The 22,644-nt window shown below is 44.8% G+C and overlaps 1 protein-coding gene across 1 annotated transcript in view; it reads right to left on the bottom strand.

The window, feature by feature from the left end:
• The window catches only part of MSN (moesin), a 76,383-nt gene extending 63,472 nt beyond the window's left edge, over positions 1–12,911 (bottom strand). Inside the window, exon 1 of the mRNA XM_034781081.1 lies at positions 12,768–12,911. Within this exon, the coding sequence (XP_034636972.1) occupies positions 12,768–12,779 (12 nt within the window). The 5' untranslated portion in view covers positions 12,780–12,911. The remainder of the gene's footprint in view (positions 1–12,767) is intronic.
• Positions 12,912–22,644: the final 9,733 nt, after the last annotated feature.

Here is a 22,644-nt window from a genome sequence, read left to right as displayed (position 1 = left end):
AGGCTGTACAAAGGACTGCAGATTTTTACAATACCAATGTCTTCTGCACCCAGCATGTAAACAGGTAGAAAAAAAATGTCAAGATTTAGTAGAGAAAAGGGGGAGATAAAAATACTTTGCGAACTCTAGCAGCTTCCATTTTCCAGCCCACTCCAGACAGACCTAACACACATACATATTTCTTAATGCATTTATTTAGATCATTTTAACAGACCAGATTCTGGAATTGGGCCAGTTGCCATGCTGAGTTTTTTTTTTTTTTTTTAAATCTAAATTCTTGTCAGTGTTGCTACCTATTTAGTAGTATAATTATACTGATATATTTCTGCTGGTCTACATGGGAAATTGACAAGCCCTAGAACAGACAATAAAATTAAGAGGCCAAATTCATTCTTAGTGTAAACAAGTTACATCAGGGAGGAGTTTGGCACAGCTTTTGATGCATTATATTATGCCACATGAAACCATAAAGTTTTAAATAACTACTACACCACTGATGAGACTACTCACTGCTAGATTTTTTCCTATATTGAATAATTTCCTCAAGTTAATGAGACCTTCCAAGCCAGAGGAAAGAGGGCAGTGATTCATAGTGGTAAAGCAAGAGGGAGGACGAGAGGGGTTGGGTTAGTGATTTTCAGTGTCAGACATGTCTCATAGCTTCAGGGAATAATCTAGTTTGTTTCTGGAACAGAGTTAAGAGCTTTCATTAAAGTATGCATGGGATCTCAAGGAGATTCTGAATTGTTGCTTACTAAGGGGCTGCAACAGGCAAGGGGTCTGGGTCATTTACCAAATTTGTAGTCCAGTCTGTATTTTGTGGGATTCACATACCATATTACTGAAGTTAAACCCAGGTCTCTTGCCATGTTGTACCTCTGTTCCAGCGATGCCAGTTTTGATGCTTTGTTTCTCCTCTTCCACCCTCCCCAACAGTCTTCACTTCATGCTTTCTTTCTCACAACTCCCTTCACTGATCTGCACAGCAACTAACCTCTCCATTCAAATTCCTCCTCTTAAGCTACTAACGGCTGGTGCAGGGGTAGGCAAACTTTTTGGCCCAGAAGCAGCAGCATGTCCTCCCTCCAGCTCTATGCAGAGGTGTGGCCAGGTGGCCCTGCATGCTGCCCTGTTGCAGGTGCTGCCCTTGCAGCTCCCATTGGCTGTGGTTCCTGGCCAATGGGAGCTATGGGAGCAGCACTTGGGGTGGGGGCAGTGTGCAGAGCCCCCTGGCTACCCCTACGTGTAGGGAGTGGACGGGGGACATGCTGTTGCTTCCAAGAGCCACGTGGAGTGAGGCAATCTTCTGACCCCTCTCCCTAGCTGGAGCAACAGAGCAGGGCAAGTTCCAGACCCTGCTCCCCAGCAGGAGCTCAAGGGCTGAATTAAAACATCTGGAGGGCTGCATCCAGCCCTCGGGCCATAGTTTGCCCACCCCTGGGCTAGTGGAAGAAGCAGCTGGATACTGCCAGACACTCCCACCCCCACAGTGTATACATTCATTCTACTTTCCCCACCCTTCAGACACTTGTCCTTCTACGAAGTAAGCTCCTCAGGACAGTGACTGTTTTCTTACAGGTTTGTATGGCAACTAGCACAACTTTGAGTACTGCTGTAATTTAAGTCTGCAGATTCCTGCAGGAGCCATCCCATTGTCCTCAAAAGATCCAGATTAGTATTTAGTCAGCTTGTACCATCAAGTTTAAAAACCCAAACCAGGATAGCCATTATGACACCCAAATGTGTGGGTAAGAGAGAAATACCTAGATGAAGGTAGACTAAAGAGTATCCTATGGCTGGGCAGTAAAACAGCCAATGTTGGATCTCCCCCACAATATGTTACAGCTACACAGGGTGGGGTGGGGCAAGAGGGGGGGTTTCAAAGCCTAAGAACCTTGCTTAATTTCAGTTACCAAAATTCAGAACAGTTGCAGCTGATTCTCCTCCTCCTCCTCTCTAGAGCTATGGTTTTATCATCCTCCTCCTTCTCCTCCTCCTCCTCACCACCACCACGCCTGCCAGTGACCTATTTTCTACAAGTATTTGGCAGTGGAGTTGGAAGATATATTAAGCATTATAGCAAAAGAGAATCAGCATTAGCTATTGCAGTCAGATGGATGGGTTTATAAAGCCAGACCATTCAGCAATGCCACAGTTGAAGTCAGTTTTCAATAAAGGTTTAAGCCACGGAAGTGCTTTTGTACACACACACACACACACACACACACACACCCACCCCCCCCTCCTTAAACTTCAGGCTGCTTTAGAAGAACAAGATCACTGTAAAAATATAAGCCACTATAATGGCATTTAGTGAATCTAGTCCACAGGTCTTCTGTTTTAACACATCCCTTAAGAAAAGCAAACCACTAAATTGAATTATTCCTGGGTGGGGGCTAACCCTACTACAGAGGCCCCCTGAAGAGTTTGGCACACCACATTAAAAGCAACCATGTGAATTAGATACTTCTGGGGGGATGGGGGGGGAAGAGCCTGAGGTAACATACAGGGTACGTCTACAGAGCAACTAGACATTCGTGGCTGGCCCATGCCAGTCAATTCTGGCTGTGGGGCTGTTCCACTGCTGTATAGACTTCTGGACTCAGCTGGAGCCTAGCCTCTAGGACCCTGCAAGGCAGTAGAGTCCCAGAGCTTGGGCTCCAGCCCACATCCGGAAGTCTACATAGCAATCAAACAGCCTCACAGCCTGAACCCAAGTCAACTGGCACAGGCCAGCCATGAATGGCTAGTTGCTGTGTAGACATACCCACAGAGTTGTGAGAATCTTGGAGACCTTCTCCAAGCCGGCCTTATTGTAACTGTCAGGGTTATGATTAATCTCAAACAGCAACTTTATTGTGCAAAAATCAGGGAGGCCCTTTGGCTGCACACAGAGGAAGAAAAAGAAAGTCAGCCAAATAAGGCTGTTTGAGTGGTACCAAGCCAGGAAAGGGTCCAGGAGATGACGTGGCTCAGAGGAAGCCTTTAGTCATCAGTTTCCTTCAGAAGCTGGAGTGGAGCCAGAAGGCACCTCTCAGACATCAAATCTCACAGTGAAGACTATCAGTCAGTTGAGAGCAGAGATGCTCAGATCCCAGCAGCTCATGATGAAAAAGCAGCTTTAAAAATAAGTCACAACAGGCTAATAAGGAGTCCCTCCCCTTCACCTTACGAAGTTTTGGCTAACTCGCTGTACTTCCTGCTAGTTGCACAGGGCTAAGCGAGCTATGCAGAGCTGCGCAGCAAGATTTTGCTTCACACCAAATATTATACATGAGACATCTGAAACAGAGAGCTTCCTCTTGAGGCAGCTGTGCCATTTCCTGTCAAAAAGGAGTCCATATTAAGGCATCTTAAGCAGGGATATTTCTCTCTCTCTTTCTTTTTTTTTTTTTTTTTTTTTTTTAAAAAAAGACAATTCTTTACCTTCAGAGGGGGTTAATCAGACACATATGAAGAAGCAACAGAGTCAGCATGACAGAGAAAGCACTTCAACCCCTGCTTCTCCAAGGAAGGAATTGCCTGCAATTCAATTGGAAAAAAATACTCTGGTGTTTGAGAGAGGTGCTGGATTAGCAATCCTGGGGAATTAAGTGTTCAGTTTCTCCACAGAATTATGGTATGAATAACAGCTGTGAAAGCATACCCATGCTGCCTTTTTAAGTATGCTTCAACACTGATCTAGCCATTATTTTCTTAGAGAACCTAGAACAGTCTGTGGTAGCCAAGGTCCAGAAGTGCAGGGGGAGGGGGGAGTTCAGGCTCCGGCTCATCGATTTTTTACCACTTCTGTGGAGGCTAAGGGGATCAGTTATAGTGGCGATTTGCCAGGTGGACACTTGTCCAAGAAGTGAACAAAGACCATGAATGTATTTCAAAAGTCAGATATGAAGAGATGTTAGTGATAACTTTTGGTCACTACTCAGAAGGGTCAGGTCTGAAATTCTGCTTTTGCATGGTGGTTCTCCACAGGACGTGGCCAGCCAGATATGCTATCCAAAAGGGTTCTCTTTTCAGAAGGGAGAGTAAGGACAAAATGCTGTAGGGAAGTTAGATGTGCAACAAAATGTAACTTTAATTGGTTTGGTCATTTTGGAGATTCGATTTGCCACAAAAACCCAAACCAATTTATTCAGCTTCAGGACTTTTGGGGATTTAGAAGAAAGCTCTTGTTGAATTCCACTTTTCCCTCCTCTCCTAATCCCCAACCCCACCCCGCCAAAGAGGGAACATAGGACTTTGTATTAAAGATGATTTTTTTCAAGTCATCTGATGGTACTAAGCTATCCCACTATTAAAATACATTGGTAAGTAGTCCCCCCTTTTGTTAGTCTCAACCAAGAATTTGGGTGAATGACTGAATTCCCACTCCCACCACCAGACACCATTCTAAATCAACGCTGAGGCACCCAGGCTGAGGCTGAGGTTGTAAGGGAAACTTGCCCTGCCACTGGCTTGTGTGTGGGAAAAACGCACCAGAATTTATTAAACAAGTCAATGTTATTTTACCCATCAATTGGATTTTGTAACCCCCTGTGCATTATTTAAATGCCAAAGCCCAGAAAATCCTAGTTAATACTGTTTTGAGTCCATTCAGCTCACCCCACTGTGCAAAGCTACAACTGCACATTATATACAAGATGCAATACAGAACCCAAATATAACACCAAGAAACCATGATAACTGCTGTTCCAAAGGGATTAACATTTCAGAGATTGCTGATCTGCAAAATAATCAGCCCTTTTGTCATTTGACCATTCAGCTTCCACTTCTTTTGCCCATCACAAGTATTAAAGGGTTTTGGGGTAATAAAGTTTTATTGATTGAGACATTTTAGTCAGAGTGCTTGATTTTACCCCCATTTAAAAATTCTAAAATAAAGACAAATTTCTTAATACACCACTATTTCCAGATAGTCCATGTTAGTCATTTTGCTGGAAGAGATGCAATGGGACAGGAAAGGAGAAGGGAATTTTCAATAAAACAATTATGTCTGCCACAGGAGTTTGTTATTGTACCAAAACAAAATCAATTGTATACTGGTAGGGTACCATACCTGAATGTTGTTTTAGATGTAGCCAATCATAACCCAATACAATTTGAAGTTTTTTTGTTTTTGTTTGTGTTTTTTAAAAAAGGTATTTGAAATTCCCAGATGCCTCAGGCAACCTAATAGATTTCCCTGAAAAGAAAGTTCTTTGGAGGCTCTCAATGCAGCCTTTTCATTTTAGGCCCTATCAGATAGACTGCAGAGCAGAGGGACAATAGATTGCAACTTGAGTTTGCATAACAAGCTAGTGATTCAGGCAGCCAAGCTAGATCAATGCTTAGACAGCACTTTTCAAAGTTAGACAAGATTCCCAAGTCATAAGGAGCCTCAGAATGGAAACCCTTTTGTTCTGTATTAGTTAAGACAGAAGACAAGCTATCTGGGATGCCTTGAATGTTCCTTGGCAACACATCAGGATTTGAACCCAGATCTCCAGAGGTGCAGAGAATGTCTATTATAATTCACCAGGCATTTCATATGGTTGCCTCTCACTAGACCCCAAAAGTCAAGTCTTAGAGTAAATTCTGTAACTGTATAAAATAGTCAAGTACATGTATAACACTGTATGCAGTTACTGTACCATTAAGATTTGAACAGATTGTCAGAGCAAGAAAATTCAGTGATTTACAGAATGTTAGAGAAACTTGGTCAGTATTGTTTGGAAAGGAGGCAGCAAGAGAAAACAAAGTATATACACAATATTGGAGAATAGCAACGGAAGACGCCACAAGGATAGTTAAGAGTGACAAAGTCAAGGGCCACCAGTTTTAACCAAAAAAGGAACACCAGCCATTACAAGGCCCTTAAGCAGCAGTTTTGCTATACTGGATTAGTGGAAATATAGAATAGTGAACCAAAGGCCACAAAATTAATTACACTGGTCTACAATTTGAGAAGTCATCTGCTTCAGAGATAAAATGTGCTATTTATTATGTATTTTGATGTGCTGAATTCAAATATGACAATTAAAACAACTGATTGGCTACTGTTTCTAAGATATTTAAGTTTTTACATTTTATGTCTATGTATAGTGTGTAGATAGAGTTTTAATCATAAATTGTAAACCTAGGTCTTTTCATGTCTTTATGGTTGCTTTACATGATGTTTATGTAACACTTTAAAAATCAGCAAAAGGGTTATATAAATAAAATTTATTATGAAACAAAAGGCAAAAGACTATTATGTACATAGTTTAGTCCTATTCAGTGTCTACTCAGCGCTTCTTGCCTGGTCTCTTTTATTCATTAAATGGAGCATCTCTTGTCACTGTCCAGCAATAGTCTGCAAGCATTGATGGGCTCCATTTGCCCTGATAGCGTTTCTCCATTGTTGCAATGTCCTGGTGGGAGGGAAAAAAAAAAAAAAAAAAAAAAGGTATCTTTAGTGACATGTTGCAACCAAGGCTTTTGTATGCCTTGAGGAGGTTTTCCACCAATAACCTGTAGTTGTCTGCCTTGTTGTTGCCGAGAAAATTTATTGCCACTAACTGGAAGGCTTTCCATGCCGTCTTTTCCTTGCCACACAGTGCATGGTCAAATGCATCATCTCGAAGAAGTTCACGAATCTGAGGACCAAAGACACCTTCCTTTATCTTAGCTTCACTTAACCTTGGAAATTTTCCACGGAGGTACTTGAAAGCTGATTGTGTTTTGTCAATGGCCTTGACAAAGTTCTTCATCAGACCCAGCTTGATGTGTAAGGGTGGTAACAAAATCTGCCTTGATTCAACAAGTGGTGGATGCTGAACACTTTTCCTCCCAGGCTCCAATGACTGTCGGAGTGGCCAAACTTTCTTGATGTAGTGGGAATCTCTTGCACGACTATCCCATTCGCAGAGAAAACAGCAGTACTTTGTGTATCCAGTCTGCAGACCAAGCAAGAGAGCAACAACCTTCAAATCGCCACAAAGCTGCCACTGATGTTGGTCATAGTTTATGCACCTCAAAAGTGGTTTCATGTTGTCATAGGTTTCCTTCATATGGACTGCATGACCAACTGGAATTGATGGCAAAACATTGCCATTATGCAGTAAAACAGCTTTAAGACTCGTCTTCGATCAATCAATGAACAGTCTCCACTCATCTGGATCGTGAACGATGTTGAGGGCTGCCATCACACCATCGATGTTGTTGCAGGCTACAAGATCACCTTCCATGAAGAAGAATGGGACAAGATTCTTTTGACGGTCACGGAACATGGAAACCCTAACATCACCTGCCAGGAGATTCCACTGCTGTAGTCTGGAGCCCAACAGCTCTGCCTTACTCTTGGGTAGTTCCAAATCCCTGACAAGGTCATTCAGTTCACCTTGTGTTATAAGGTGTGGTTCAGAGGAGGATGGGAGAAAATGTGGGTCCTGTGACATTGATGGTTCAGGACCAGAAGTTTCATCCTCTTCCTCGTCTGACTCAAGTGAGAATGATTCTGGTGCATCAGGAACCGGCAGTCCTTCTCCGTGGGGTACTGGGCATATAGCTGATGAAATGTTTGGATAATGCACAGTCCACTTTTTCTTCTTTGACACACCTTTCCCAACTGGAGGCACCATGCAGAAGTAACAATTGCTGGTATTATCTGTTGGCTCTCCCCAAATCATTGGTACTGCAAAAGGCATAGATTTCCTTTTCCTGTTCAACCACTGGCGAAGATTTGTTGCACAAGTGTTGCAGCATATGTGTGGGGCCCACCTCTTGTCCTGATCTCCAATTTTGCAGCCAAAATAAAGGTGATAGGCTTTCTTAACCATAGTGGTTATACTGCGCTTTTGTGATGCAAAAGTCACTTCACCACAAACATAGCAGAAGTTATCTGCACTATTCACATAAGTACGAGGCATCTCTGCTCACTTTGGCTAAACAGAAATGTGTCCCTTTGCAAAAATCAAACACTGACAAATAAGAGCACGACACTGTATGATTTCTAGAGCTGATATAGGGCAATTTGTTCAGCAAAGTGATGTAAGCTTCATTATGATTGCATCATCTCTGACTTCTAGGAATAACATGATGCAATTCATATCACATATGACGCAATACCAGCTTCAGATTACATCATCCATTGTTCTGCCTAAAAAGCAAGTACTGTCCAAACCCAGTCATAGATTTATTCATCGATCCAGTCAAAGATGTATTTTAGTCATGTCTGGTTTAAATTGAGATCCCTTCCCTTTATAACTCACTTATCCTCCCCCATTCCCAAGTCAAGGGTCGTATATACTGACCCAATAGCATATCTTGAAAACTAGAGCCAATCAACAATTTTAAGCATCATTTTCATTCTCAGTGACCAAGAATTAGTAAAGTTTGACTACATTTATTTCAGAAGCATTTTGGCTGTAGAGCAGTGTTACTCTTCAGGGAAAAAAGGCTTAAACTGACAAATTAGTAAAGTGGTAAAAATGTTTTCCCCATTTTCTTTTATTAAAAAGCTTCCATATTTCTCCAATTAGATTTTCTTTTCATGGACATTTTGGGTTAGAGGGTACTAAAGGGCTAATGCCCTAGAGACTTCATCTACCAGACAGCAACATTTAAATGCTGCTAAAACAAAAAGCAGATGAGCACTAGCCCAGGCCTTGCTTATAAAATGATTGGGCCTGGTCTACAAGAGCCACTGTTCTGTGACAAGCCAGTTCTGGCTAATCCCATTCCCCTGTGGTGTAAATGCGGTTGTAGAGTGATTAAGAACTGAGCTGTTTAAGACATAGTGATGATGAGCAACAAGTTTTAAGTGGCCCAACTGTCTTTACAGAGTAAGATAGAATCAGAAACATCCAAAGGTAAATGAATATTTCGTGTGGGACTGACGCTTAGGTTTGTTACACTGGACCTGGTAATCCACTCAAAGTAAATCAGAGCTAGTTTATTCCCCCCCCCCTTTACAAGCCAAGGTCAGTGACAGTAAATCTAACTCATGTCCCCATTTCGTAGAAAAAGGAGAAAAATACTAGCTCTATGAAGCAATGCTTCCCCCACAGGTAAGCTAATTTCAATAGCTACAAGTTATTAAATGAGGTTTTGAACCAGCTTTCACAGTGACAGCTCACTCACCTCAATTAGGTTCTGGAACAGAGTGTAGTTGTTCAGCTCTACCAAGCATGAAATGGTTAGTGACAGACCAGAAGCACTAGCCAGTCACAGTGAGACCAGCTCCCACTCTTTGCCAGTAAGCAAGGCTCTAATGACAAAGGGGAAGAGTCTTCAGTGCTTAGGATGACTTGGGAAAGCCTTTAAACAGTCAACCATCTCCTCTAATATGTGGGAACAAAAAAGTATATAGCCTACTCTTTCATGTAATCCTTAACTGCTTACAGTGCATACATCACACAGATCTTTCACAACGAGGAACAATCGTGAGCCAGAAGCAACACCCGTTTAGGATAGCTCTCTAAATTCAGCTGTGAAGCCAGATGCAGTTTTCCCCAAGAGTCTCGCAGGATTAGCAGGCATTATCACAATGGACTTTCTACATATCCTGTATAAACACCAATGTGCCAGCCACCACCCCATAACAAATCTTCTTGGGACCAGCCCTTGGGAGCCATTTCCCGCCCTTGATCACAAATGTGCTGACTGCTTGACAAAGAGCCCATGTACATCTCAAAGGTCACAGGTATCACTAGTTCAAGGGTTAACAGAGTGGAGCTTTCCTTCCTATTAATAGTGCACCAAAGTTTAATGCCATTTGGCCAATTCCAAAAAATGATGGAATGGCTGAAGGAAGAGTGATTTCTATCTAGCTCTGTTAAACTTTAGCCTGGCTGGTAGATGCTTTAAAAAAACTGCAACAGTTTTTGATGCTTAGACCAAACAGTGACCACAGCAGCACATTTTCTGAGTCTGATGAAATTCTATCAATTTTTTCCTGCCCAGCCAGAAGTGTTCACTGAAACATTTGCTCCAACTGGCTCCGCCACAATTTATTTTTGCAATGGGGCTCATATTAAAGCTCTCTCTAACTATTAGGAGGTTTCACCCATGTTTGACCTTGATTTGAAGGAAGATAGCTCATATTTTACTCTGTGAATTTCAGCCATTTTGTTTAAAAAAGTTTTAAGAAGGAGGACTACTAATAGTGTGCTACTTTCACTTAGAGAAATGGTTACATAGTTTTGCCTATATTTCCTGTGAGTCACAGCTTGAAAATGTTTGAACTATAATTTATCTGCAGTGCAGGCTGAAGTGTCATTTTATTTTAGGTCTGCAATTATAACAGGCAGGCCAGGAAACAGGAGGGAAGCTGGCTACTTGCTACTGCCTCATTCCAATGAGCCCACAATTTTGCACTTTGGTAGCTAGGTGCACATTTAAACAGCCAACTTCTAAATCTGCTTCAGAATCTGAAGTTACAACATACAGCAGATATGAAGTGCTTGGATTTTCATATCTGCATCTATTTGAATTGCTCTGAAAATAGAACCAAGCCCCTGGGCAAAGAGGGGGAAGCAACGGATTGAACACATGAACTCAGTCTAGGGCGTGTGTGAGATTCTGAAATTGCATCAGGCACTTTATTACAACATGGCACATAAATCTGGATACAGCTTGTTTGCACAGTAACCATATCCATCAATAACTCCTGCAGTATGATGGAAGTACTTCAACCCAAATCACATTATCTTCAAAAGTTCAGGATAGCTTCCTTAGATATAGGTACTTGCTTGTTTTTCTATGTTTAAAAAAGGGCTGTTTGTCCTGTGTTTTTTAAAATGTAGTTTGTAGACTAAGTTTTAACTGCAGGAAAATCTTCAGACCCACAAGTTTGACCCTTTCATTTTCCAGTAATGGAAAATAAGTACTAGTTCTGAGTCCAAGCAAGAGAAATTGAAAATGGAAAAAACTCATCCTTCTAATTCATCATTAAGCTACTACAAAAAGAAAGAGTCAAGTATGGACTTGACAAAACTTTCTCAAGCACTCGGTTCTCCCCAGCCAAGAAATACTTTTGAATCAAGTTGGGACAAGGCTCCCTAGCAACTCAGTCAAACAGAGACTTTAAGTATGAGTTATAAAGACACCAACCCCTATGTTCTTTATGGCAGAGATTTAGCCATACTGAGAGTTATGAGACTACAGCCTATATGCATTTTTAACTCCCCATACTTTGGCTTTAAAGAGGTTAGTAAATTTGTATTCAGGAAATACACTCATAAGAAGATCCCTGAACTACAGAAAGGCTTCAAGTATCAGGGGTTAGCAGTGTTAGTTATAGAAAGGCTTGTAAACTTGTGTAGGCTGAATAAAGCCCCGTCAATGCTGGAGACAGATAGAAAGAAAAGTCTGATTCAAAAAGAAGAAAAAAATGAATGCTTGTGGGTAGTTTCAGGATGAGAATTGCAAAACTGCACAATTAGTCAGTCAGCCACCTCCCCAAGGGCAGCCAGAAGCAAGTCTCAAAGTGCTGATTTCCACCACACACACCCATAGATACATGACAGCAGTTTTCAGGTATCTAAAAGGGTGTCATAAGGAGGAGGGAGAAAATTTGTTCCCCTTAGCCTCTAAGGATAGAGCAAGAAGCAATGGGCTTAAACTGCAGCAAGGGAGGTCTAGGTTGGACATTAGGAAAAAGTTCCTAACTGTCAGGGTGGTTAAACACTGGAATAAATTGCCTAGGGAGGTTGTGGAAACTCCATCTCTGGAGATATTTAAGAGTAGGTTAGATAAATGTCTATCAGGGATGGTCTAGACAGTATTTGGTCCTGCCATGCAGGCAGGGGACTGGACTCGACGACCTCTTGAGGTCCCTTCCAGTCCCAGAATCTATGAATCACCCATTGACAGTCATCTCACAGTTAGCAGCTCATCCAATGGAAGCTGGGCCAACACAGCCCAGCTCTTCTGAAGATTCACTCCTCCCTCATTTACACGGCAGAAACTCTTACCCACCCACCCCCCGCCCCCGCTGTTCTGGGAAGTCTGACTGGTATGATAAGAACGGGGGAGGGAGGAAGAGAATGGGGATACTGTATTTACTCCACCTCCAATTAACACTTTTTGGAAGGCTGGGGTTGGTTTGCAAACCCGGCAGGAACCGCACATGCTCCACCATGGCTGCCCACAGCCCTACCCACGTTTTAGCGCGTGTCCACGCCTCGGAGGAGCCCCTCCCGCCTATGAATGTGATCATTCACGGGAGACTCAAAAGCTCGGCCCGGCCGCCTGTTTCGCTAAGTAGCTAGCCAGAGAGCGCGCCCTTAATCGATCCCGGGGCAAGGCAGCAGCCACGGGTACAAGATCTCGGCCATAGCTGTCTCCCCCCCGAGCCAATCCCACCCCACCCTGGGCAGCGGTGGCAGACAGTGCATCGGGCCCAGGGACCACCACCCCCCGAAGTTCAACTGAAGAGGGAGTGTTGCTTGTTTTAAAAGAAAGACACCCCCACCCCCAGCTCCGCACATCAGATACCGGCCAGCGGTGGTGAAATCCCCGCCGCGAGAAGGGAAACGCCGAGCTGAACCCGGCCGGGGGGAGGGCAGGGCTGAGCCGGGCGGGGGCCTGCCCTGCCCCCCCCCTGAAACAGAGCTCAGTCTCCGCTCCCCCTCCCCAGCCCTCGCCCCGGGCGCCCGCCAGAGCCCCGCTGGCACGGCTGGGCGGGGAAGGGTTGCGCAGGGAGCGGCCCGCAGGGGCAGAGCGGAGACGGCCGCTTCCGTTCGCCGCCCCCAGCAGCTGCGAGCCCCCCGCCCGGCGAGACGAGCCCAGCGCCCGCGGGCACCCACCGTCTTAGGCATCTTCCCGGCGGGCTGGACACGGCGCTCTCGGCTCCTCCGCTCCGGCTGCTGCGGGCTCCGCGCTTCCTGCTAACGGGACTCGTCTGCCTCTCCCGCGACGACGCAAACCCCACCCCGGAGCTGCGGCCCCGCCGCCCGCCTTTATTCTGGGCTGGAGCTGCCGAGCCCCCGCCCCTGGCTGCCTCCCCCGGCTGGCGCTGCCTGCGGCCCGCGGCCGGCCCGGACTTGCAGCCAGCGCCCGCCCCCCAGCTCCGGGCGCATGACCCTGGGCGGGCCGGGGTCCCAGCACCCCACAAGTCATGTGTGTCCCCCTGACCCTCCCCGATCCCCTCAGCTGCCGCCTGCACCGCAAACCCCTCCATGAACCCTGTCTAATCCCCGTCTCCTCTCCCCCCAAACCTCGCCCAATTTCCCCTGCCCCCAATCTCCATATGACCCCACACCCCTGGTGTCCCCCTGCCCCAATCCCCTCTGCCCCCACACCCCTGTGTATCTCTCTGCCCCCACTCCCTTCTGCCCCAACACCCTGTGTTCCCCTACCTCCAATCTACCTTCTGCCCCCACACCCCTGCGTGTCCCCCGGCTCCAATCCCCCTCTGCCCCACACCCTGCCCCCAATCCCCCGTCTGCCCCCACAGCCCTGCTTGTCCTCTGCCCCAATCCCCATATGCTCCCACACCCCTGTGTATCTCCCTTCCCCCACCCCATCTTCCCCCAACACCCTCGTGTTCCCCTGCCCCCAAACTCCCTCTGCCCCCACATCCCTGCGTGTCCCCTTCCCACAATCCCCATATGCCTCCACATCCTGTCTCCCTGCCCCAATCCCCCTCTGCCCCCAACACCCCTGCATGTCCCCCTGCCCCCAATCCACCTTCTGCCCCCATACCCATGTGTGTTCCTCAGCCCCTGTCCTCCCTGTTATCCCCACACCCATGCGTGTCCCCCTGCCCCAATCCCCATCTGCCCCCCACAGCCCCAAGTGTCCTCCTGCCCCAATCCCCATCTGCCCCCCACATCCTTGCCTATCCCTCAGCCCCAATCCCTCCTTGACTGCCCCCACATCCTTGCTGGTCCCTCGGCCCCAGTCCTCCCTGTGTGACCCCCACACCCCTGTGTGTCCATCTGTCCCAGTCCTTCCTGTGACCCCATGTGTTCCCCACTCCTACATCTCTTCACTGTGTCCCCCGCCCCCACATCTCCCACACACAGTGTTCCCCGGTCTCATCACATCTCCTAAGTGACCCCTTCCTTGGATCTGCATCCTCTCCTTGTAGATCCCCAACCCCCAGCTCTCCCTAAATCTCTGCGCACTTCATCTCAATCCCTTCAGTGTTTCTATCCTAACAACATATCCCCTTATTGTATCCCTCCCCACACACAACCTTCCAACCTCTCCTCCCATGACAGAAGGCCTTCAGTCTGTGTTCATCCTCCCCATAAATCTCCTCAGCATACCCTCCCTAAAACCCTTTGATGTCCCATTCCCCCCACAAGTCTCCTCAATCTCTCCTTCCCTCATTAAAGCCCCACATCTCTGTTTTCCATACACATTCCCCCACCTCTCCTTCCCTACTTTCCCCAGTCTCGCCTTGCCTACACTAGAGAACTGAATCAATTCTGAATCAATTGAACTATTTTTTAAAATATTTATTTATTTAGGAAGTTTTAACAAGTTTACAAATCCTTGCCATATAAATGTGAGAAACAAAACAAACATTACAACAGTTAGCTTTTGTTTAAAGAGACATTATGTAGGAATATAGTCATCAGATCTTTCTATTTAAAGAGTGAGCATCATTACAACACCTATAATATATTGCTTCTAATGATTTTATTAAATTGAGTAAAGTCTCTATAGAAACATATTTAACAGATCAGGCATAAACATTATCAAATGTTAATATTAAAAAAAATTGGACAGGTGTGCTGGGTTTTTTTGCAGGTGAATGTACTTTGAGTACTGAATAAAAGTTAACCAGATATCTAAGTTTATTTAACAATAAAACATAGAATTAAGTGATATCAAGTATGAGGAATAAAGATAAAAAAGGTTGCAAGCAAACAAAAACTAAAAATATACTTCTAGGACTAAAACTTAATTTCAGAAAGGTACAATCTTTGCCTACGCAGGTTTCTCACTAAACTCACTTCCCAGAGACTGTAGCCCTCTTAGCTGAAGGATCCAAAATTCTGTGATTTCAAGAGCTCTGGCCCCATTAGTCCCCCAAGTGATAGATAACTCAAATGTCTTTTGCCCCCCTTTTGTCACCCTAAAGTACTGTATCTATTTCAAGAGCCAGGGAGGCTTCCTGCTGTTCTTCCCATCCTATGGACTTCCCATCCCCTGCTAATTCGTATGTAAATGGGGCTTCCATTGTTTTGATTCCACACTGCTTAATTTATATTGGAGACAGACAGCTAGCTGCCTTCCCCCCTGTCTGAAAGAAAGCCTGTTTCTTTCTGTTTGATCACAGACTTTAAAAGCATAATGTCAGTAAGTATCCATAATTCCTTCAGATAGTGTTAATGCATACATTTCACAAAGACATTAATCACCAGGGGGTCATAGGCTTCCATAGAAGACCTTACTTGATACACTTTGGTAATACAGTAATATTGTATACAATCAGTTGATTTAATTGCTTATCACTGGAGATTCAGACTTCCTGTCTTTATAGCTGAAGCAGCCTTTGAAATGTATTCTTTGAAAAGTAAGTGCAGACCAAGGGCTTGTCTACACTGGCGCTTTACAGCGCTGCAACTTTCTTGCTCAGGGGTGTGAAAAAACAGCCCCCTGAGCGCAGCAAGTTGCAGCGCTGTAAAGCACCAGTGTAGACAGTGCACCAGTGCTGGGAGCTACACCCCTCATGGAGCTGGGTTTTTTAGAGCACTGGGAGAGCTCTCCTCCAGCGCTCTGCTGCGACTACACAAGCCACGTTGCCAGTGTAGACTAGCCCCAAGTTTCTGTTTCCTTGTGCAGAAGCCACACTGGCTTCCCAAACTTAACTGACCCTGCTTCAAGAAGTATGAAGATTACTCAGGGGTGCAGGCTCCATCCTCCATTGAGATTAGGTATTTATCTTTCCCCCCTTGCTCTCTTGATGGCTTTTTTTTTTTACCTTGCAAGTAAATGTTCTCTTCTTTGTCTTTGGTCACACTTTGCCTAATTTACACTAGAGACATTTTCAAGCATATGGAGCCACATTCCTTTGTCGGGAATAGGCATGGCTAGGATACTATTTACCAAATACATTTAAGAACACATTTGTAGCACATATCTAGAAGTCTTCGTCTGCACCCCCTTACATACACCATGTAATGATTTTCAGGACCAGCCTGTTACCAGTTTGTATATGATATTTTACATGATGCCTTTTAGATACAGATTGTGACAACAGTGTGTTAGGTGTAGTGAGTATGTCAGGCCTGACAAGAGTTGCTGACACAGAGTAGTGAACCACCAATGGGCCTCTGTGTTGCTGTAGGGTAATCCCATGTCCAACAAGTCTACTTAGTGTGATCTTGAGGGAGCCTGAAATAACTTTTGAGATCCATAAAACATCACACTGCAGATGTTATCATGTCTGATTACAAATGCAAATATGAAATCATGACGCATGAGTTTGCCCCATTGGTCAAGCTCCCTTTTAAGTGGAAATCCTACTGACAAATTGTATTATGTCCTGATGCAATATTCTACCTGAACAAAATTCATGAGTTTTTAAACTTCCTGCAGGCTAGTTCACAAATGATCAGCACAACTGCATGAAATCCAGGAAGGCTGGAACAGGCCAAAGCTCTCATTTTGGTCATTGACATTTAAGCCACTAAAGTTTACTGAAGTTTCCCCTGTACCTGCAATTCTTTTAAAGACATTTTTTCGGTTTAAAAATACCTTACTGATGTTTTATAGAATAACATGTTTCAAAGCATATTTTAATAATTTTAAAAATTAGAATACAATATCAGAGGATAATGGAATCTAAATGTTGGGGGGATGTATAGGCACATGGAGGGGATGTGAAAAGAGTGTAGGATAGGGAACATTTAAGCACATATAGTTTGCAGGATTAAGGCAATCCTCAATCAACATTTTTTAGGTGTTTTTATTATGTTGGCGTAGCTGGGGAGTTACATATGTGGGAGGAGCATTTCAGTGTAAAACTGTGTAGTGTAGAAAAGGCCTTAGGCGAAACACATGCCCCCCACCCCACCCCCAAGCGCTGCAAGTTTCAGCGCTGTAAAGTGGCAGTGTAGACAATGCACCGGCACTGGGAGCTACTCCCCTCATGGAGGTGGGTTTTTTACAGCATTGGGAGAGCTCTCTCCCAGTGCTGGTGCCGCAACTATACAGCCACATTAAAGTGCTGCCGCGGAACCGCTTTAACGTTGCTAATGAAGACATACCCTAAGTCTTAAAAGCATCAGATGTAGGGCCCCATCCTGCAACAGTCAAAGTCAATAGACTATTCATCTACAGAAGGTATTATAGAGTCAGACTTTGATTTACAAAATTCTTTCATAGCCACTGCATGGCTGAGAAAGCTGTATCCCATTTTCAGGCACTTAAATATTAGTCCTAGATGAGATGGGATCTAGGGTTCAGATTCTCAAAGGGGCCTGTGATGGGGTTTCCACGCCCCACACTAAGGCCGAGGCAGCTGTTTTCTTCATTTGTTGCCCCAATAAATCAATTGATTCCTAGGTCCAGTGGTTCTTCTCCCTTAATTGACTCCTGCCACATACCTGTCACTTTCTGGTGCTAGAATAAATTAAGGTGGTGTAAATCCATATCCAGCTACAAAATGGAAAGTGGACTAGCCAAAAACTAATAGTCAACTAAACATAGCCAATTGCTGACTAATCCCTTTTGCTTAATTTGATTCTAGGATTCTTCTGGGAGTACCAGTGAACTAGGGCATATTGGGAATTGACACCACATTAATAATTATACTTTGCATTTCTCTAGTGCCTCTATCTCAGGATCTCAAAGTGCTCTGCACACACTAATAATTAAATCTTCACAACTGCTGAAAGGGAAATTTATTTTTTCCCTCAGCAATAATATGCTGTAAAATTATACGTAGTATAATATAAATACATTTCCATTTAACAGCCTGGAAAATGTGTTAATGTGTTTTGCAATGTCTTGTTTCTTCACCAGGTAGTATTCTGTGAAAAAGAAAAAACAACAGCATAGTTCTCATTCAATAAAAGAAATATATAAACTATAAGATATTTGATTCTCCTCTGCCTTATACCAGTGTAAAGCAAGAGTAACACTACTGATGTCAATGGAGTTACACCAGCACAGAACTGGAATAATAGGAGAATCAGGCCCATAGCCTTCTTGAGAGCCTGTTATATTTATTAAGCCTGAAGCCTCCAGCCTCACTCAAGCAAAATTCCCTAGGTCTTGTCTAAGAAGACTGCACTCATTTAACTACATTGTCTTAAATTGGTACAACTTTTCTTTAGACAAGGCCATAGATTCCCTAAGGGCCCATTGAAATTACCTGTACAATACAGTATGCCAGTTTCCTTCCTCTGCCACCTTTGTTGACTTGGAATTTGTTTATATACCTCATAGGCCAGGCTGAGAACAAGACTCCTCATTGGGTGGGTTTCCACTATATCTGTAGGAACTTACTGAAATAAGAAGAACGAGGAGTACTTGTGTTTTGTTACTTTCTTTGTTGGGCCTGTCCTGTAGTAGGTGACTTCTGGGTACTCTTCTGGCTCTGTCAGTCTGTTTCTTCACTTCAGCAGGTGGGTATTGTAGTTGTAAGAACACTTGATAGAGATCTTGTAGGTGTTTGTCTCTGTCTGAGGGGTTGGAGCAAATGCGGTTGTATCTTAGGGTACGTCTACACTTACCTCCAGGTTCGGCGGTAAGCAATCGATCTTCTGGGATCGATTTATCACGTCTTGTCTAGACACGATAAATCGATCCCGGAAATGCTCGCCGTCGACACCGGTACTCCTGCTCCGCAAGAGGAGTACGCGGAGTCGACGGGGGAGCGTGCCTGCCGCATGTGGACCCGCGGTAAGTACCTTGTAGTTCGAACTAAGATACTTTGACTTCAGCTACGTTATTCATGTAGCTGAAGTTGCGTATCTTAGTTCGAACTGGGGGGTTAGTGTGGACCAGCCCTTAGAGCTTGGCTGTGGACAATGGATCGTGTGGTGTGGTCTGGATGAAAGCTGGAGGCATGTAGGTAAGTATAGCTGTCAGTAGGTTTCCGGTATAGGGTGGTGTTTATGTGACAATCGCTTATTAGCACTGTAGTGTCCAGCAGTGCCGCTGACTTGAAGGTATACATTGTCCCCAAACGTGAAATAGTTGTGGGTGAGGACAAAGTCACAAAGTTCAGCCACCAGGTCTGCCTTGACATTATCGTGGCTGAACTTTGTGACACACTATCAGAGGCTCGTTCACCTGCACATCTACCAATGTGATATATGCCATCATGTGCCAGCAATGCCCCTCTGCCATGTACATTGGCCAAACCGGACAGTCTCTACGCAAAAGAATAAATGGACACAAATCAGACGTCAAGAATTATAACATTCAAAAACCAGTCGGAGAACACTTCAACCTTGCTGGTCACTCAATTACAGATCTCAAAGTCGCAATACTCCAACAAAAAACTTCAAAAACAGACTCCAATGAGAAACTGCAGAATTGGAATTAATTGCAAACTAGACACCATTAAATTAGGCTTGAATAAAGACTGGGAGTGGATGGGTCATTACACAAAGTAAAACTGTTTTCCCATGCTAATTCCCCCCCCCCCCCCGTACTGTTACTCACACCTTCTTGTCAACTGTTGGAAATGGGCCATCCTGATTATCACTACAAAAGTTTCTTTTTCTTCTGCTGATAATAGCTCACCTTAATTAATTGCCCTCATTACAGTTGGTATGGCAACACCCATTTTTTCATGTTCTCTGTGTATATATATTTACCTACTGTATCTTCCACTGCATGCATCCGATTAAGTGGGTTTTAGCCCACGAAAGCTTATGCTCAAATAAATTTGTTAGTCTCTAAGGTGCCACAAATACCCCTCATTCTTTTGGCTGAAACAGATCAACAGGGCTACCACTCTGAAACCTGATTACTGAAATAAGTAACTCAAGATGCTAGGAGTATGGAAATCCTTGCCCATTGCTTTGATTTGACTAATGACATTGGGCTGTCTATTGCTCCTTTGTGCCAGGTTTGGAGCCAGACTGAACAAATCCCCGCCCTGGCCCCACCTCTTCCCCGAGCATGTGGAGTTCCCCCTCCTCCCCCCTCCCTCTCAGCGCTTGCCACGTGAATCAGCTGTTTTGCGGCGCAAGCACTGGGAGCCAGGGGGGAAAAGCGGGCATGCAGTGCTCTCAGGGGAGGAGGCCAAGGCAGAATGGAGGCGGGGGGGGGGCGGGGAGCTGCCGGTGGGAGCACCCACCAATTTTTCCCCTTGGGTGCTCCAGCCCTGGAGCACTCACAGAGTCGGCGCCTATGACCTGGAGCATTGGCCTCTCCCCATTGTTCCTGGGGACTGTCAGTCTCAGGGTCCTGATTTCTCATCGACCCTTCCCCTTTCTTTTGGTACTGGGAGCTAGCCAACCAAAACACCCCCACTGAGTTTTAGTAAGGGGACAACAGTCCCTTTACATATAGACACGTGTTTGCAATGGAGTGTAGAGAAACCCTAAACACACAGGAAGATTCCATCTCTGCCCCAGCAATCTTACATTCTAAACAGACAAGCCAACATACAAGTAGAATGTTCAAGGTGATGTTAGGTTCCCAGCATGTTAGACATTTCCTTCTCATCCCAATCACCCCACCTCCTCCCTCTTCCCCTCAGTCCACACCTGCTCCATCCATTCTCTGTACCTGATGATGGAGATTCAAACTCAATGGACCAGATTCATAACTGTCCTACAGCCCCTTTGCACCAGCCACTTCTGCAGTCACCCCCAGCACAGGGTCAGGGCTGAAGAGGGAACAGCCATTTTGCTGGGGGACCCTGCAGGGGTAGCTGGCAACTGGCCCACTGAGCCTGCATCGACACTGCCAAGGTTGGGATGAGGTGTGGCTGGATCATTCCTACACCCGGGTGATTGTGCACCTTGCAGTGGTCTATAGGGGACACTGAAGCAGAGGTGCAGGTTCTGACACCAGTGCAGAGATGATTAGCCAGTTGATGATGATGATGGCTGTGTTAGTGAACGTGTCTAAAAGTTAGGGGCTTGCTGTGATGGGGGCACAAGCCTACATGCTTCACCTACCCCCTGCAGTCACTTCCTTCCTGCTGCTTGCCGTCTCCCTCCTCTTCCCTGTAGCGCTATAGAACAGGGGAGGTACATGAGCCTGCCTCTGTTCGGGCTCCCAGGGCTAGGGTCCACTTTGCCTGAACTGACACCTGCAGTCACTGGCAGCTCTGTGTTGTAGGGTTGCTCACGCTACAACATCACAATAAAATGTCAGGAGTTAGGATGCTGCACCAAGAATCCCCCTCCCCTTTATTTCCACCTGCTGAGAGTGAAGAGACTGGATTCCAGAAGCTCTGGTTTGTTTGCTGAGCCCTCCCTGCACAACCTTGTGTGACTTGAGCTCCGGCCTGGCTATGCTTTCCATGAAAGTCACATGCAAGATACAGAAGAGATATCTGGGCGCTAGACCAATGGGCTGAGTTTTAAAGGGAGAACTGTCTACTTGTTAGGGCCCAAATAAAGCAAGATCCCTAGAGGAGGCAGTACAGATGGAATAACATTGCCCAAGGACTTCAAAATGCTGTTATTCTCAGTTTGCTCAGGAATCAAATAATAGTAAAGTATTTAAAAATTAATTGGACTTGGGTGGCATTAAGCATCCTCCTTGATGATGCAGGTATTCATCTGGCCTATGTAGTGATGATTTATTGTTCCTAGTTTAAGCAGTTTAGCAGTATTGTCTTTTAAGTGGAAGAAAGTGGTAAAGATTTAATTTTAAATTGTGGATTAAATAGAAATATTTTAATACAAGCACTAAAGTGGCTCTCCAGCATGCAGCTTCCTGCAAGTTAACTCCTCATGTGCACAAGATGGGCAAGTTGCAGAGCCCCCACCAAAGAGGACAGGGGAAAAGCTAATGATTCCATCAAACATGCCACAGGGCAACAAAGCAAATGTGTAGTGTCCCTATCAGAAAACAAAGCCATTGCTGCTAGGGAGGAAGCTTAGGGAACAAGTTGGAACCACTGGCAGGAACTGACCCAAGGTGAGAACCTGTGCATTTACCATGTAGCCATTTCAGACTGTTCTTCATTGACGATTAACTGAACTGTTACAAACTATTCTTTTCACTCTATGTACAGTAGGTCTGCCTCCTCCCTCCACTCAGACCATAAGGTCTGAACATGCAGGGTGGATACTTTTCATTAACAATCATATTTTACATTTCTACATCATTTTTCATTCCAAAGTATCTTCAGAGTTATTCACAAATGCCCTTTCCGCTCTAATGCAGGCCTTGCTACAGCTCTTCATGCCTTCAGCCTCAGGCTAGATTATTGGAACCTGCTCCTGTTCAGGTTTCCTTTGGAATTGATCCAGAAGCTGCAGCACTTGTAGAATGCAGCTCTCTCTCTGTTCCTTGGTACTATATAGGAGCGAGAGGATCGATAATGTCCACTTGTCACACCCTGCATTACTTGCTAGGAAGAAAAAAAAAAGAGCCTTGTATATAATTTAGTGTGGGACTTTAAGAATTTGCAGCCTACATAAGATATAAGATAATCAGTGAGGACAAACAGTGCCCATTTTGTGGCAGTTTGGGTGACAGGTGCCAGATACTGCCGTCACGAGTGTGGTGTAAGAATCTATATGAAAT

The sequence above is a fragment of the Trachemys scripta genome, chromosome 9, assembly GCF_013100865.1.
Source record: "Trachemys scripta elegans isolate TJP31775 chromosome 9, CAS_Tse_1.0, whole genome shotgun sequence".
NCBI lineage: Eukaryota > Metazoa > Chordata > Testudines > Emydidae > Trachemys > Trachemys scripta.
Note: the sequence above shows the minus strand (reverse complement) of the source record. Positions and strands in the feature narration are given on the sequence as shown.